Here is an 18,384-nt window from a genome sequence, read left to right on the forward strand (position 1 = left end):
ATCATGGGTGTTCCCAGGCTGTAAGTTGCCAATGACTGCTGTCAGTGTGTGCTACATGAGGCACTCTTCTAGAGAAGCCTGTTCGAGCCGACAGACAAGAGAGGGGAAGATCAAACAAATTCTTCAAATATTTCTGCGGACAGTATGTCGTCTAAGGCATATAGCTTTCAATAATATAGTGTGAATTATTGGGAAATGAGCTGGGGATTAGGGGGTATATCTGATCACCACACCTGCTTCATCAGTGATGTGGGAGATCGGTGTGTCCTGGAGGGTGATGTGGCACAATCAGTTTAATAGCTAGCTTGAGTTGTCCTCCCCACTGACAGATGCAGTATTGCGAGGCTAGCCATACGTTCTTTGCTTAGTCTGCCTGAAATTGTCAGAGGGTCTTTTGTGCCTGATCTAGTTCTATGAGAGCTACCTGGCCCGCCTCGTCAGTTCTTTATTTCAAGGTTCAATATGCAGGACTCCAAAAGGGATACAGTTTGGGCCCATCTCTGCTTGACCCACACCGATGAACTGATAGCTGTTTTAAATGGCTCCGAAACCATGCTGGGGGATTCTACCGAAACCCCCATGTAAGGTAAAATATGAATCAATCGAGGCTCTCATTTAAAAAAAAAATATTGCGCATCCTGTAGGGACCACATATGCCAAAGCATCACCAAGTGTTGATGGCGCCGGTGTAGATAAAGGCTGCCCCAACATACGTTACGCCTATGGCCTCTGTGAAGGGGGAGAACAAAGAGTGCCTAACCTCGGCCCCTCCTACATCACGCCATCTATCTTTCAATCACTCCATAACTATGTTCTAGTTGTCATCCACAACCAGCAGTCTTCTCTGGCACCTCTCAGTAATCTAGTGACGGCTACCAGGAATGTTGACCCCAGTGTGTAAACCGTGATCCGCATTAGGGGCTCTCAGTACGCCTGTGACTGCAATATATCGAACCAACCCCCTCTCACCACCTGGTCTCACCATGTTTTCTGGCCCCCGACACCGGTTTATCACACTACCTCATCTCTGTGCGGACAGTACGTTTCTTTTTTTTTTGTTTTTTTAAATAACCGGAATTGCTGTTCCCCCGGGATCCCCATGTGAACCCAGAGTGGACCACCTGAGTAAACCAGTGTCTTACGCAGTAAGCGACCTTACTGCCAGCCAGTTGGGTTCCCTACAGGAACAGCACATCTTCCCCCAGCTTGTGTGCATATTTGAGGGTTGTTCCTTGTTTAATTTTATCGAGGAGGCCGTTAACGTTCTAGACGATAATTTGGAGTAGGTCTGGCAAAACTGGAAGTGAAGAGTCACCCATTTGGCTGAGAAGTAATCAATGAGGTGGCGAGGGCCCCACAAGACAAGGGAACCTGAGGCAATGTTGACTCCATGAACAACTAACCAACATAACTACCCAACTCCCCCCACCTCATACTTCTTAAAACTGGAAGTATCTGTCAGGGGCAAGCAAAGCCCCAGCTCCAACAGAGTGTTGGGTGGGCAGTGTTCCAATCAAACCCTTAACCCAACACCTCTCACTAACAGCGTTTTTCCCCCTTTAAAGTAGAGGATAGTTTATTGTCCAGACACTGCGTGGTAGTTGAGACCTGGGTCCGCTTCTAGTGATCTTCATTCCATACCCCTATGCTAATCCTTTTTCCTCCCCTTCGTTGAGGGGCAGGGGGAGGCGAGGGGAAGGTCATCAAAACCATATGGGGCCCTGGAGCCTATGGGATGTGTGATGAGGGTGGTAGGTGGGGACCCTGGTTCTTTGTGAGCCCCGTCTCTGTGTCCACAACTTTGAGTGGCTTCTAGTTTTGCTGCGTTTCTCATAACTGTTAGGGTGGGGAACCAAGGGAGAATTAGACTCCAATAGGCTTATTCTTAATCCAGGTTATGGAGAGGTTCCGTGTTCATCGAGTCTGCCTCTGCCAAATCACTTTGCTGGTCTCTTTGCTTGTCGGGTCCTCCAGGTTGATCGAGACCTGTCCCTGTTGCGAGTACGACGCCTATTCAGGGGAGCCTGGTGAGCTCTTTCTTGTCGGAGAGTCCTTAAGCACCACAGGCAGGGTCCGAGGCTTTATACTGATTCCTTCCTCTGTCCAGCTTATGAACACCGCCGAAATGTCAAAGTAAACCGTATGGGATTAGTAGATGACCTTGAGTTTGGTCGGGTAGAGGAGCATGTAGTGTATGGTAAGATTTCATACTCACTTCGTGGCTGCCAAAAAGGTTCTCTTCTGTTGCGGGACCATTTTGGTATAGTCTGGAAAGATAATAGTTCAGCGTTTGAATCGAATCTGACCCAATGTGTGCGCTTGTTTAAGGACGGAGTCTCTATCCATGTCTTTGAGGAGTCTAGCAATCATGTGGTCAGGTTGGGCCCACACTGGGGCCCTCTGGGTCAGGGACCTGTGTGAATGCTCGATTGAAAAGCCGAAGGACAATGCATCTTGCAGCATAAAGGATCTAAGCCAATGCTCCAGAAACCTTTCAAGGGACTGAGCCTCGCTTCCCTTGGGTAATAAAATAAAATCTCAAGTTATTCCTTCTGACCCATCACGCAACATCCTCCACCATGGCAGTCAGGTCGCTAGTGGATGCCACTGTTTGCTGAAGCGCATGGATCGAGTTTTCGGTTCCAGAGTTCCGGGTCTTTGGCGTCGGTGATTCTTTCTACTACCCTACGCAGATCTTGACAGAGCAAAATAACATTACAGCCTACTGCGCCAATTTCAGCCTCCAGCATGTCTCTGGCCTGCTAAATGGTGTTGAGGATAACTGCAGTGCCAGAGGGGGATGCACTTGTTCAATATAATTGTTTTTAGTGTTTGCATCCTGCACCCTGGCAGGAACACCTTACCCAGAGATGTCTGAACTTGAGCCTATAAATCTCAGAAATCTGATGGCTTTAGCTGCGAATTGTGAAGTTTCATTAACAACCAATGTGAAATGAGGAAAGAATACAAATCTTACATTTGGAGTCATCAGGTGCAAGGAAGGAGCATAGACAAACCAGTCATCCAAATACGTGTGTAACATGATACTCTCTGCATGTAGCAATTCCACAAGGAGAGCATGGACATTTGGTAAACACCATGGCTTGAGCCCAAATGGCATAACTCTGAATTGAAAATGCCTGTATCATACATAGTTGCCCAGAGATATCTCTGGTGGGCATTCAAAATCGGGATAAAGTGGTATGCATTGCAGCAAGGTTACCACAGTCTCTAAAGTCTACATCCTGAAAGGCAATTAAGATTTAGGGCCAGATGTACCAAAGGATTTTACCCATTCTGTGTCTATGGGAAAAAGCTTTCGTACATATCGCCCTTAGTTCCTTAAGATGCAATACCAATCTGTAACCCCTTTTTGCCTGGCACCACAAAAACGGCACAATAGGAACTGATTCCACTCCTTCAAGGAAACAAGAATTACAGTTCTCCTGTGTATTCGATAATTAATTTCATGTATTAAAGCTTATAATGTTAATGGATCACTGGGTGCAGGAATAATCACCACACTGGACTGGAGAGGAAGGGAAGAAAAGTACTGATAGCTGCATGACACTACAAAGAGAACTGAAGGGTACCTGAACAACGCATGCCATGAAGTCCTGTATCTGTGAATATGACACCTCCCCCCCCCACTCCAATCTCCAGAGGCAGGGTCTGTTGCAAGTCAGGACCTAGTCTGTTTGTTTTGAACATTGTAAGGTTACTGAGAGTTCTCTCTTTTTCAATTAATAGATATTTTTCATGGAGCCAACTACTGATTTGTGACTAGAGGCGCTGCTTTTCGAACCACCCCCATTTAAAAGGGAGTAACCCTGAAATGGATATCCAAACTTGCTTTCCAACTGCCTTACAGACCATATCTTCCAGATCATCACCAAACAATTTCCTTCCCACAAATTCATGCGTTGCAACAAACCTTGCTAGCTTGAATATGTATGCAATTCTTGCATGCTAGCGTTCTGACTGGCCGACAGTTGAATCACTAGTGAATGCTGAGGCGCCAACTTAATCAGAAGCAAAACCTGTCAATAAATCAACTTCCTGTTCCATCACTGACCGTACTTCAGAATAGTATGTCCCAATCTGCATGCCTGCGATTAAGGATTCAATACCTTGTTTCAAGAATTTTACAACATATTGTTAGAAATGGGGTCTCTAGTTGGCAGTGGTTTGCACCTTATCGAAGTAGGGACTCTCACTCTTGTCAGGGTAAGGGAGCCAGACAACTAAGATAAATCCTGCTCACCCCCTTGGTAGTTTGGCTCAAGCAGTCAGGCTTATCTCAGAGGCAATGTGTAAAGTATTTGTGTGTGTGTACATGTACACACAGAAAACACTACAAAAGGACTCCACACCAGTTTAGAAAAATAGCCAGTATTTATCTTACTAAAACAAGACCAAAATAACAAAAATATAACATACACAAGCAACACAAGCAAAGATATCACTTTTAAAAGATTAAATGTAATTGTAGTTCCTTGAAATCAATGAAGCACTTAAATGAGGCAAAGTACCTGAGATGCGTTAAAAACAAAGACGTTATGGGCCACAGAAGAGGTGATGCATCAAAAGAGCCAGAGATGCGCTGGATCCTTACTGCTGCTGGGAGGTGATGCATTGGTTCCTTACTGCTAGGGCAAGGGAGGTGATGCATTGGTTCCTTACTGCCACAGGGGAGATGATGAACCGTTTGCACCACGCAGTGTCAGCTCCTTACTGCAGTGTCAATGATGAAAACAGCGCCCATGGACAAAGCACTGGTGATGTATCACAAGTCAAGCCATGATGCATTGATCTCAGTGATGAAGCAGGTGTTACTTTGGAATCCGGGCAGTACATTACGGACTTCAGTCATGCGGTGCTAGAAACTCATGCAGTGGTAATTCTTCGGATGCATTGCGGCGAAAAGCTGTGGCCTGTGTTGAAAACTGTGGTTGATGCATCAAGCGGGGACCACGCTCCTGTGCGGGCAGCAGCGATGTATCAAATCCTTACAGCAATGCATCAGTTCGGAATGACGCTGTGAGACAATGCCTGGATTTTCTTCTTGTAGCACCAAAAACCTCCTTCAAGGGCCCACAACTGGATTTGGCACCACTTACAGGACAGGGCTCTCAGGAGACGAGCCCGTGGGATGGCTGATGAAGTCTCTGATGTCCCTGAGACTTTTAAACAGGTGGCAAGCTCAACTCAATCCCTTGGAGAACCTTGGAAAACAGGATGTATGAAGCAAAGTCCAGTCCTATCACTCCCAAGACAGAAGCAGCAGGCCAGCACAACAAAACAGGCAGAGTGGCAGGCCCTCCTACAGCATCCAGCTTTTTCCAGTCAGAATGTCCTCAGTACAGAAGCGTTCTAACTTTGTGGGGTCAGAGGTACAGTACTTATACCAATTTCTGCCTTTGAAGTAGGCAAACTTCAAAGAGAAGTCTTTGTAGTGCACAAGACCCCGTCTTTCCCTGCCCTGGCACCAGACGCATTCTAGGGAGTTGGAGACTGCTTTGTGTGAGGACAGGCACAGCCCTATTCAGGTGAAGTTGTCAGCTCCTCCCACCACTGTAGCTCAGGAAGAACCATCAGCCTGGTGATGAGCCATGAGGATATGCAGGGCACACTTCAGCTCCCTTTATGTGACTATATAGAATGAATACACAAACAGCCCAACTGTCATCCTGACCCAGATCAGTATTCAGCAGACCCCAAACTCCAAATTTCTATTTGTTCCCGATGGGAAGTTACACTTAAAAGATATTTCAAGGCAATCCCCATGTTACCCTATGGGAAAGATAGGCCTTGCATTAGTGAAAACAGAGGTTAGCAGTATTTTACTATGAGGACAGTAAAAGACACCAGTAAATGTCCTACCTTTTTAAATACACTGCACTCTGCCCATGGGGCAGTCTTGGGCCTATCTTAGGGGTGACTTGCATGTAGTAAAAGGGAACGTTTGGGCCTGGCAAGTGGGTGCACTTGCCAGGTTGAAATAGCAGTTTAAACCTGCACACACAGACACTGCAATGGCAGGCCGGAGACATGTTTGCAGAGCTACTCATGTGGGTGGCACAATCAGTGCTGCAGGCCTACTAGTAGTATTTGATTTACAGGCCCTGGGCACACACTGTGCACTGTACTAGGGACTTACTAGTAAATCACATATGCCAATCATGGAGATGCCAATCACCAATACAATTTAGATAGAGAGCACTTGCACTTTAGCACTAGTCAGGAGTGGAAAAGTGCCCAGAGCTCTAAAGCCAATAAGAACAGGTTGGGAAAAAATAGGAGGAAGAAGGCAAAAAGTATGGGCATAGCCCTGTACAAAGGGCTACGTCTAACACATATGGAGAACAAATCTCAGTTCGTATGGATACCTTTGCTTCCACATATACATGTTTCAAAGCAGAATCAACTTTCTGGTCTACTGCATTGTTTGGTGTCATGTCATCTACAGCCACAGACATGTGAAAGCACCCAGCAATACTGCATCAGCTAAGCCCATTTTGTCATTATGCACAGGGTTCATTTTGACAATAAATTCAGGCATCAGATTTTTAGGGCACAGCCATTCTCTTATCCCTTTTTTGATAGACCACGATTTTATAGACTATAGTGTCAAACCAGAGCTAGATTCTAGTTTATATCTGTCAAAAATATATCCACACCATACCCGTGACCACATCTGCATTGCAAAACCTACATTTTCTCGTTCATGGGACAGGATCTGCTATAAACCTTTGTTTCCAATAAAAACAAAATTGAGGGGTAGCCTCTACCTCATCCTGTTCATAGTCTAAAAAAAAAATTTTGCTCACAAGTTTGTACTCAGACGCCTCCATCACCTCTTTAATCTCTGCCTGCGGGGCGTGGCTTGGGGCATCAAGATGGCGGTCGTACTCAGAGAACGCTGGACCCCTCCATCATCCGCTGCTGTTTCGCGTCCTGCTCGGTACACCTAAAGGTCCCAGTCAGCGGCAGTGCTGTGCCGGGAGCCGCGCAGCTACCGGGGAAGAAGAGGCAACACCCGTGAACCCGGGGAAGCGATATCCCCGAGAGGCTTATGTAACGATCCACAAGATGGCAGCGCTGGGAGGTGACATGGATAGGTCGCAGTAGAAATACCTGGAGGAGGCACAAGAGGAACAGCGGGCGGACCTATTTGTCGGTCCTCGGAGAAGACAGGGGCTCACCCGAACCTGGAATGCGGTCGCAACTGTAGGTTTTCCACCAAACCCCAATTCCACCTCCTCTCTCCCCTCCCCACCCCTCAAGTCAAGAGTGATCGAGGCTGCAACGCACCGGGCCAGGCATGATGTGGCCTGACAGCAGCAGAGATAGTGCTGGCTCGGCAGTGTAAGGGAGAACCCGGCTGGAGAGGCCTGCTGCAGTGTGAAGTGGGCCCAAGGACCTCTTACTGGCAGCAGCACCATGAAAGGGTGAGCAAAACTGGCCATTGGCTGTGAGGCCTGGTGGATCCTGCCGGGGCTTAGGCCGCTGAATCCACCTAAAGCAGAGGCGATCCCACAGCCTGAGATGAGGGGCGTTCTCCTTCTGGGACTGGCAGTGCTCCGGAGGGAACAGGAGAGAGGCGCGGCCTGTGCCCCAGTGAAAAGGGGGTGCACACGGCACTAGCACACGTGGAAACGGAGTTTGGAACGGAAGGGCCTTGGCAGGCTGCTGTCAGGCGATGGTACCGGAGAACGGCATGAGGCAACCCACTTGAGGAGCTGCGCCTGCCGACAGATGCCCTTGCACAACACAAGGGAGAATAATTGGGGCACGAGAGACTGAGTGTGGTGCATCAGGAGTGTGTGGCCTGGGGAGTGACAGGGTCCTACAGTCGCACGACTGGACCGCGTGAAGCTGAATAGCATGCAGAGCACCTGGGGTAGACCGGTGAGTGGTGCCAAAGTTAGTAGTACCCAGCTCTCCAGTTTAGGAGGGAGGCCGCAGTGGATGAGAGAGAGCAAACCCGGCAGGCGCCCGCAACGGACCCCTGGGCTGTTGGGCCACTGTAGTCAGCGTATGTGGTAGGTTGAAAACGGGGAAAGATAAACATCCAAAGCTACCCACTTCCCAACCAAGTCACTACTCCCGGGGTGCTCCGGGGGAACCACAGGAGGTTCTTCGGCCGTCAACACAGGAGACATGGAAAAAATCCTATCCGCAATACAACCTTCCCAGACGGCGGTGGAAAACAAAATAGGAGAAATAAGGGTTGAAGTGACCCTGCTTCGCTAGGACTTGAGAGGCGTGATCACGCCAGTGACTGAAACCAAAAGCCTTGTGTCCAAGGTGGAAGATGATGTTGCGGACCTCAAAGCCAAAGTTAATCGTCTCCTGACCAGAACGCATGAACTACAACAAAAGCGCCAAAGACGCCGAAAATAGATCACGGCGTAACAATTTGAGATTCGTGGGTTTTTGCTGAAGGGGGTGACCATGAACAGTGGACTTCTTGGAGACTTGGCTGAAGCCCTGGGTGCACCTAGACAAACCAACTCCACGGTTCGCTGTGGAGCGGGCTCATAGGGCACGGTCGGCCAGGTCGCCCACGGGGCAATACCTAGAGCCATAATAGCTTTTTTCTTTAACTACAGAGACTGTAGTCTGCAAGAGGGACGCCGCCAGGCTGACCTCCAACACCACAATGCAAGGATTCTGATCTTTCCTGACTACTCTAGAGATGTGCAGGCATGCAGGCAATCCTATGAGCCAGTAAAGCAAAAGTTATTAAGGGTGCTGCAAGTCCCCTACATGTTCCTCTTTCCAGCCCGCCTCAAGGTAAAATATGTGGGCAAAACACAATTTTTCTAAACTCCTGAGGTGGCTTCGGAGTGGGCGACTGAGGAGCATCACCTGCAGCGGGACAGTGGGGTGGCCTCCCCACTTTGGGGTCCTTCTTCGAGTTGCAGTGGAACTGAAGACCCAAACCTGCAAGAATAAAAAGATCCAGCACATGATCACGCAGGAGGCGATCCGGGGAGGAGGGGGTCCTCGAACAGATGACAGAGTTTGGAAAGATCCGAGACGCAGCTGAACCAGCAGGGAAGTGCATCAACAACCCCACCAGGAAACGAGAGGGACGTGACAGCACAGCACTAGCAGGAGGAAGAGAGACTAAACCAGTCATCACTGGTGTACAAGGGCCATGTGCAAACTGTAGACCATATACTGGCCGAGCAGAAGACAAGTAAATCCTACTATATGGAGTGGTCCACCACTCCACGTTAACTAAGGGTTCCTTTTTAGTTACTGGTTGGGGCTGGGGAGACAGATGCTTCTTGTTGGGAGAGGCATTAGAGGGTGGGGGATGTTGGGGAAGGGAGTTGAGGGTTGCATGCAAGACTGTTGGGATACTGTTAAAAAGTAATTGTTTTCAAAGTCACACAAGCAGAAATTCACAGAGAATGCAGAAGGACCCCGGATTAGTCCAAAGCGCAGCGAGGTATACTATGGGGCAGAATGTTAGACCCACAGACTCTCCACATGGTGTCGTTAAGATGGTCTCCTGGAATGCAAACGGGTTACTGGACAAAATTAAGCGGGTGGCAGTACTCCGTCACATGCAGGGGCTTCACCTATCTGTTCTGTTTCTGCAGAAGACACATTCGTAGGGTACATCCTAGTCCCTTCCTGGCCCGTTATGGGTATGATTGAGTGTTCCATGCCGGGTTCATGCGTGGCTCTCGCATGGTGCCCATACTGCTCCGCAGGGGATTTCCCATGGCTGTGCATCGGACATGGTGGGACACACAGAGGCACTATGTAGCATTGGTGGGGATGGTGAGGGAATACCCCTGAACCGGTTGTACCTATATGCTCCTCCTGTAGCATTTAAACACTTTCTAGACGAGTTTACGGAGGTGGTACTTCAGATGCCTCCTGAATGTACGGTTGTAGGAGACGATGTAAATGCAGTACTAGACCCAGCAATGGACATCTCGGGGACACCATCAGGTGAGAGGCGTAGGCTTTCAGTGCTCCTGGCACAATGGATGTCAAACCTAGGGCTGTGTGTATTGACATGGTCTTCATGCCTGTGGCTGATCTCCCTAAGGTTCATCAGATACAGATACTTGCCTGCAGTATTTTGGACTATGCCCCTGGTCCTCCTGGTTATAGGCTCAGTCATTGAGACAGAGTACCCTATGTGGCGCCTTAACGCCTGGTTAGTGCAAAATGAAGAGTACGCAGAAAATCTGAGAGAGGAAATTGCCCAATATTTTGAGCTAAATGAGGGGACGGTACGTACAACAGCACTGTTACGGGAGGCTGGGAAAGCCACGATAAGGAGCCCCGAGCTAAGGCTCTTATCCAGGCTCCGAAGAAAGCCAGGAAGGCCCAAGTCGCCCAGATGGAAGCCCAGGCACTCCAGCTGGAAAGGGATATGGAGCAGAGTGGACAGTTATCAAATGAGCAGGCACTGATCTGGTGATGGAGGAGATAACAGTGCAGTCATTAGAGGCAGCAGAACAGATATGGCGGGCATCCTAGGCAGGGATCTACGGATGGGGAGACAAGAATAGTAAACTGCTATACTGGCTGGCAACAAGACCGATTGGCCACAAGACCGAAGGAGGGACAGGTGGTACCGGAGGTAGTGGATGCTGGGGCGGTGGGGGGCAAGGGGGGGGCTGGGTGGTTTTCCACGCTTCCCCAACTGGCATAGTGGCCACATTTGTGATATACTATGCAGTACTGTATGCTTCCTCTGCTAGGTCCCAAACGGAACTAGATGAGCCACTGTTAAATGAACTGCACCTGCCGAAACTCTCAGAGCAGAACAGGAAACAATGGATCGGCCTATGTCCCTAGAGGAGATAGGGGATGCCATCTCAGCTCCAAGGACCAGGAAGACTCCATGTCCAGACAATTATCCGATTGAGTTTTATTCTAAGTTTAGAGATCTTTTAGCACCTCGGCTGCTTGATTTGAACAAGGAAGCACTGGAAGCGGGAGCATTCCCCGATAACTCGGACCAAGCCACCAGAGTAGTCCTGCCAAAGTCAAGGCCATCTTCCCCGTCATGCAACGATTATAGGCCAATATCCCCGATCGATGGGGAACTAAAGATCTTTGCGACTGCGCTGGCGAATCACCTGTGTAAGGTTTGGGAAGTCTAATTCACCCGGACCAGTGAGGGTTCATTCCCAACCGCAGTACTAGACATTATATAAGGAGACTGAATGTAGCTCTGGCGCATAGGCATCTCCTCTCGGGTCCTCTGGCGTTGGTGTTGATGAACTTTGAGAAAGCATTTGACACTGCTGACTGGAGCTAGTTAAGGCAGGTACTCCTTAAGGCTGGCTTGGCGGAGAGGTTTTGCAGAATGGTGGAGTTACTATACCGTGACCCAGTGGCTAGAGTGATGGTAAATGGGGCGGTATTGGAGGGGTTTCCTGTCTGTAGGGGTACGCGGCAAGCCTGCCCATTGTCCCCTCTCCTCTGATCATTGAGCCATTAGCGTACATACTCCGGGAAGACCCCCTTGATGGCAGGCTGGGAATGGCCCAGAGGAGAGGAAGACCGTATAGCACTATATGCAGATGAAGTATTACTATATCTGTCTAACCTGGCAGGGAGCAGCCCAAATGTCTATCTCCTATGCCTATTCGCAGGAGCGTCCGGGTCGACGCTTAATCCACCGAAATCATTTCTGGTGCCACTGGGTGGGTCTCGAGAAGCAATTGAGTGGCAGCCTGAATTGCCAATAAGGCGTCTTAGCTTCACCTACCTGGGAATTAAAATAGCACTGGAACCTTCTCTCATATGGGCACTTAATGTCACGCCACTTGTTAAAAGGGAGGGGGGGATTTGAAGAGGTGGCAAACCCTACTTCTAAATATTCTAGGACGCACTGCTTTATTCAAAATGATGGAGCTACTGTGCTTCCTTTACCTTCTTCAAAATCTCCCCATGCAACTACCTGCCCAATAGTTGAGAGCAGGGGTCTTCAAACTGGGAGGCAAGCCCCCCTAGGAGGGCCTCAAGTGATCTGGGGGGGGGGGGGGGGGGGGGATGCTCGGCTCTGGCCAAAAGAAGCATTATGCAGATAACAGTGCTTTTGTAAAGCAGAAACACATTTATTGCATGTTTAAAAAGGTAACATAACTTAACTGCAATGTTTTATTAAGTCTAGATATATTTAAACATTGTAAACTTAATAGAATAATTGTGAAAAATTCTGAGGGGGGCCCGATTTTTTTTTCCTACGGGGGGTGGGGGGTGGGTGGGGTGGGGGGCTGCAGCATTAAAAAGTTTGAAAACCACTGGTTTAGCGAGATAGACACCTTGACCAACTCCTTCCTCTGGCACAACAAGATAAGGCGCCTCCATAAGGCGATTTGCCAACAAAGAACATACAAAGGATGGATGGGTATTTCAAATATTTTCTATTATTACCTGGCAACCCAGGTTCTTGTGATCCACAACTGGCTCCCAGGCGGATGGGTGGGTATGGACTACCGGTTAGAGATAGGGGCCCTTTGGCGGACACACATCATGGACCTTTTATACGGTGCGCCAGTGTCACACAGCATCCCAGAGGTGACTAGCATGGTGTTCAAGGGATGGAGGAACACACAGCGTCGCACTGGGTGGTGGAAAACACTAACACTCTAAACTTCATTGTGGCAGGGGACATGGTTAGATGAGGTGACCGCAACGGGGCTTTTCCTGATGGGACGCAATAGCCATAACTGTGCTTGGGGACGTATGGGCCAGGGACCATATGCACTCCTTCCAGGAACTTCAACAAGGGTCCAAATTATCGCACATGCAGTTCCATAAGTATCTGCAATTGCGGCACACCCTAAGATCCCACATTCCAGAGGCCACAGCAATTCCTGACTCAGTCCCATAGAAGCGAAGGTGATGATGGGAGCGCTGGGTAAGGGAGGAATCTCCTTACTCTACCACTCGATGGAGTTAAACGCCTCGGAGTCACTTCACGCCCCAAGATCTAGATGGAAAGGCTGGGTGGGACCAATAGATGACTAGGACTGGAGGGATTCCCTAATGGCACTACCGGTAATTGTTATATCGGCTAAGCAAAGGCTGGTGCAACTCTATTACCTTCACTGTGCATTCTTAACACCAATACGACTGCATCGAGGGGGGCTCACAGCCATGCCCTGGTGTGGGCGATGTGATGGGTCCCCAGCAGACTTCGTCCCTCTGGTATGGTCCTGCCCCCTGATTGTCCATTACTGGGAACAAGTGAACTCAGAGCTTGCGTCGGTGGTGGGGCAAACTCTTGAGTTGTCCTAGGTGATGGGTCTGCTGGGAATGACAGAGGGGATGGGAGCCCCCCAGGCAGGCAGACAGATGGTGAGCATGGCCCTTCTGGTAGCAAAGAGAGATATTGGACAACACTGGTCGAGGACCAGTCCCCCTACAATTGCGCAATGGAGGAAGACAGGTGTGCCCAAATGGAGAAACCTGTTTATGAGGCACGAGGATGCCCGCAGAAACATAACAGAATCTGGTCTAAATGGACTGGGGACTGCAGAGCAGATGTGATAGGCGATATGTAAACCTATTATGCAAGTGTATAAATATACTGTGTACAAAACTCACATATGGGGACAACATGGGGGGGGCAGGTATGCTGGAGACTTAAATGTATATGCATCTGTCTTCTGCTTGTGATATCTATGATTTTGTATAAAACAAATAAAATGTGGTTATCAAAAAAAAAAAAAAAAAAAAATCACTGCCTGCAACCGCATGCAGTCGTGGTAAATTCTTCTCCTGATGCCCTGCTGCACACGGGAAAAAAGAAAGAGAATGTAATGTGGGAGCAGGGCCTGCTTCATCAGCTCTTTCTGACATCATTCAGTTCATGGGAGTTCATCCTCTCCGACATGTCTCCAATCTCATCAGCCAGAAATTATAGCGGAGCAGAGATGCGGCTACCTCCACTCTGCAGTGCAGCTGAAGTAGTATCTGCTCTCCCTCCTGGAGATCTTCTGCATGCGATGCCATTCTTCCTGCTCTCACGCACACAGGTAGCAGAGACAGCACAAAACCCGGTTTGGCAACAGCCTTTCATCACCTCCCGTCCTCAAACAACAAAACTATTTATTCTGGGGAAATTGATAGCACTGGCTTTGGTCAGACAGCAAATGAGTAATGCTTCTAATTTGGGGAATCAATTAGAAGAGGGGGGCAGAGCCAAGGAGGACTAAAAATGTTTAACAAAATCAAGACGGGGCATCTGGTAAAGGCCAGGAACTTCAAGAGTGCATTAGCGACGGAACATGTTACATATAATTATGAAGTAATTAAGGACAGATAGGATGGACAACAAGTAAGGTTTTAGAAAAAGATGATTACATTTTAAATTCTTGTTTCAAAGTGTTTTCACTGCATACATAGACCTTTGCTCTGCAATGTATAACTAAGAATGAACAGCCATTTGCACAGTTTTTGAACAAATGGGCTACAGTAAACCACACGATGCGTTTTGATTAGTCAAAGGGATTTCCATGTTCAATTGTTGATAGTATGCTCATTAACCAAATGAACTAGTTAACATGCCTCCTTTAATCTGTCATTGGTTCCTGCTACTAGGCTATACCTCTGTTTTATTTACGGACGACTAATCAAGCTTGATAGAAAGACCGACCATTCCACTAAAGCATGACTTTAGCAAAAGGATGCCAAAGTGAGGGGAAGGTCCATATATCAAATGGGATGCAAAGGATATGTATGATTCAGTATTAAGCACTCTACTTCCATTCACCGACTTAAGTCCCAAGTCCATCGAAGTTACCAAAAGATAACCCGCAGCGCTTTCTAAAATTAATCAATAAATAATAAATACTTCCAGTAGCGCTACTGTCCTAATGCTGGTAGTACCACAAGCCTCGGCCTGTGAATTATAAGTGCTTTTAGTGAGAGTAGTACTTTCATTTAAGCATGATCCCTGTTTAACAGATGTACCTATGTCTCCATACAACAATCCAGTTTATTAAAATACTCATCATTGGAAATTACTAACAGTAGGCAGCAAGAGTAATATATCGATATAACAAAACTTTAAAGTCCCATGTATATACAGGACTCAATCGGTTCATTTTTATTTACATTTCTTAAACGTTCCACTCCATCTCATCACCTTTTCCTTCACCGTGATAATAAATCATTTTATATCAGCAAGATTTGGTTACTATAATTCATTGTAGCTAAGATTGACAAAACGGGTCATTAAGATTTAACCTAATTCATACACTGGCAGCCAGTTTTCGAAAGTTGAAAAAATCGAATTGCTTTGCACCTAGATTGGCCTCGTTACGCTGTCTGCAGTTAGCAGATGAAATTCAATTCAAGACACTAGTACACAATACGGCTTATGGGCAGAAGACTTCTCTGCTGCTAAATTGTGTTCAATGGTGCTCTTAAACCACCCTGACTTACTTTGGACACGCTCCTCTTGCTACAGGCTGAGCCTTTTCAGCAGCTACACTGTGGGACTCCTTGCCAAATCAGATCCATCTGGAAACCACATTTCTGAGATTTAGGAGGAAACAGACGACACTACTCTCCAGACTAGCCTGCAATGGTAGCAATCCTGTTCAGCTCACAGTGCCAGGAAGCCCCCTGGTGATCGCTGTGTTTTACAAATAAATAAAAATGCAAGAAAAAAATGTAATAAAATGTCAGGACAAAAGCATTTAATTCCATGGTACAATTTTAACTTACGTATCACTTACCTGCTACTTGTATGATATCATGCCTTGCAACATCATAATACGGGTGATTTATGCTTAGATCAGCACATTTATGTGCAACTGGTGCTAAAGTACAATTCTCCTCTCCGAGTACTTCAAGTTCTTCCTCATCTTTCTGCAACTCTGGGGGAAAAAAAAACTTTTTTTTAGCAAAATGACTGACTGATTTTCTCATGAAAATAATTATTACACTTTTTGGCGAAACGAAGAACAGTTAATCAACGTATAGAAGGTGATATTCTACTCTACCTATGGAAATAGATGTAAAATATAGAAATCTGGGTAAATGTCCAGCCACTGTGCAAAAGACACAAAAAAAATATAACCCTGATTGTAAATATTTACACATGTAACAATTCTGTTTTGCTCATACCTTGGTTCTTATCTACTGTTTAATTAAAATCATAGCGGCAAGATAGCACATTTCTTCTACTGACCATGAACCTCCATTAACCTAGGTTTTTAAAGCAGCGCTCACTTCTCTGCTCCAGAAAGTATGAACCAATAACAATCTGAATGAAATCGAGCATGCCCAGAGTGCTCCTCCTGAATGTTGCCTTTTGGTCTCTTAGCATTTTCAACACTATTGCGTTTTGTCCTAATGTAGCCACGTTAACTTGAAATTTGTTTCACATTGCCACAAGTAGATGTCAAGTAAAACTAACTAGTATAAGTGAATTGTAAATTTGCTTCAGTGTCAAGAGTTACTCTGACCAAGTCATTGAATTTACGATTGTCCATGGGGTGGAAGGATGCCAAGTCTGGTACGGAAAAATTGTAGCATTGATTGACATGACCTTTGTATGGTGGAAGGCTCCGCAACACTGCTGTTACTGTGATATCTTTTCTTGATTATCATAAGAAATGAAAATGCGTACTAAAATAAAGATATACCTTTGTGATGGGGTTATAAAGACTTCCAAGACAATAGAAGCAGATGATTGGGAAGAGAGGTATTGCTGTGCACCTTCCCCTTTATCCCCTGCCTGCCCGGTCAGACGATGTTTTCACACTCTGGAAGGCTCCGGGACTCTTTGTTTGCCACAGGAGATAATATCTGTAGTGTTAAGAGATGGGTTACTGACCGAGAACACATATTAGACATCTACAGATTGGTAGTCAATGATATTCTAATGGGTCCTCTTTAATAACATGTTGGTTTCACTTCTCCTCAGTCTTAGTTCAAGTTCAAAATGAGAGAAGAAGAAATAAGCCAGGATTTGCCTGTTGGAGAGATGCCAGCTGTCCGGGAAGCGGCCTTAACCACGACTCCGTAACAACGAAGTCGTGGACAACGAAAGCGGAACAGCGCGATCAGTCAGGTAAGTGGGGCTGTTTTAGGGGCTGTGGGGTCGGGGTATTTTTAGTTTTAGGGGTGGGGTGGAGGGTTGGGGTATTTTTAGTTTTGGGGGGTCAGGGTGGTTTAGGGGAGGGGGTCGGGTTATTTTTTGTTTTAGGGGCAGTTTAGGTTTAGAGGCAGGGGAAGGGGGGGGGCGGGGTATTTTTAGTTTTAGGGGCGGGGGTGTCGGGGCTGTTTGGGTTTAGTGGCGATGGAGGGAGGGGTATTTTTAGTTTTAGGGGCGGGGTGGGGGCTTGAGGTATTTTTAGTTTTAGGGGTGGGGGGTCGGGCAGTTTACGTTTGGAGGAGGGGTATTTTTAGTTTTAGGGGCGGGGTGGGGGCTTGAGGTATTTTTAGTTTTAGGGGTGGTGGGTCGGGCAGTTTACGTTTGGAGGAGGGGTATTTTTAGTTTTAGGGGCGAGGGTGGTGGGTCGGGGAATTTATAGTTTTAGGGGTGGGGGGTCGGGGCATTTTTAGTTTTAGGGGCGGGATGGGGGGGGTCAGGTTTTTTTAGTATTTGGGGTGGGGTGGTCGGGGTGGTTTAGGTTTTTAGGGGTGGGGTAGGGGATTGGGGTGGTTTAGGTTTTAGGGGCGGGGTGAGGGGTTGCGGTAATATTAGGGGTGGGGGTTGGGGTAGTTTTAGGTTTAAGGGGTGGGTTGGGTGGTCGGGTAATTTTAGGGGCGGGGTGGGGAGGTTGGGGGTTGTTTTAGTGGTGGGGTGTTGGGGTGGTTTTATGTTTTTGGGGTGGGGGTTGAGGTAGTTTAGGTTTTAGGGATGGGGTGGGGGTTGGGGTTGTTTTAGGGGTTGGGGTGGTTTTAGGTTTTAGGGGTGGGGGTTGGGGTAGTTTAGGTTTCAGGGATGGGGTTGGGGTTGTTTTAGGGGTGTAGTTTAGGTTTTAGAGATGGGGTGGGGGTTGGGGTGGTTTTAGGGGTGGGTTGGGGTCAGGTAATTTTAGGGGTGGGGGGATTTTGGGATTTTTGGGTTTTAGGGGCAGGGTGGGGGCTCAGGGTAGTTTTAGGGGCGGGGTGGTTTTAGGGGTGGGGTAGTTTAGGTTTTAGGGATGGGGTGGGGGTTGTTTTAGGGGCAGGGTAGGGGTTGCGGTAATTTTAGGGACGAGGTGGGGGGTTGAGGTAGTTTTAGGGGCAAGGGTGGATGGTTGGCGTGGTTTTAGGGCTGGGGGCGGGGCACAGTACTTTATAGGGGTTGGGGGCCAGGGGGAACGCATGCTGGAACCATGCATGTTGATCACTAATGCCTTTACCAGGAATGCCTTTACAACGTAAAATCGTTGT

The 18,384-nt window shown here is 47.6% G+C and overlaps 1 protein-coding gene across 4 annotated transcripts in view; it reads right to left on the reverse strand.

Annotated features, from left to right (window-relative positions):
* The window catches only part of ARHGAP8 (Rho GTPase activating protein 8), a 778,529-nt gene that overhangs the window by 554,126 nt on the left and 206,019 nt on the right, over positions 1–18,384 (reverse strand). For all 4 annotated transcript variants that reach the window (XM_069228274.1, XM_069228273.1, XM_069228270.1 and 1 more), the window contains one exon: positions 15,735–15,875. Coding sequence is in view for 3 of the 4 variants with exons in the window: in XM_069228273.1 (XP_069084374.1) it covers positions 15,735–15,875 (141 nt within the window). In the remaining variant the exon portion in view is untranslated. The remainder of the gene's footprint in view (positions 1–15,734; positions 15,876–18,384) is intronic.

Source organism: Pleurodeles waltl, chromosome 4_1 (assembly GCF_031143425.1).
Source record: "Pleurodeles waltl isolate 20211129_DDA chromosome 4_1, aPleWal1.hap1.20221129, whole genome shotgun sequence".
NCBI classification, from domain to species: Eukaryota; Metazoa; Chordata; class Amphibia; order Caudata; family Salamandridae; genus Pleurodeles; species Pleurodeles waltl.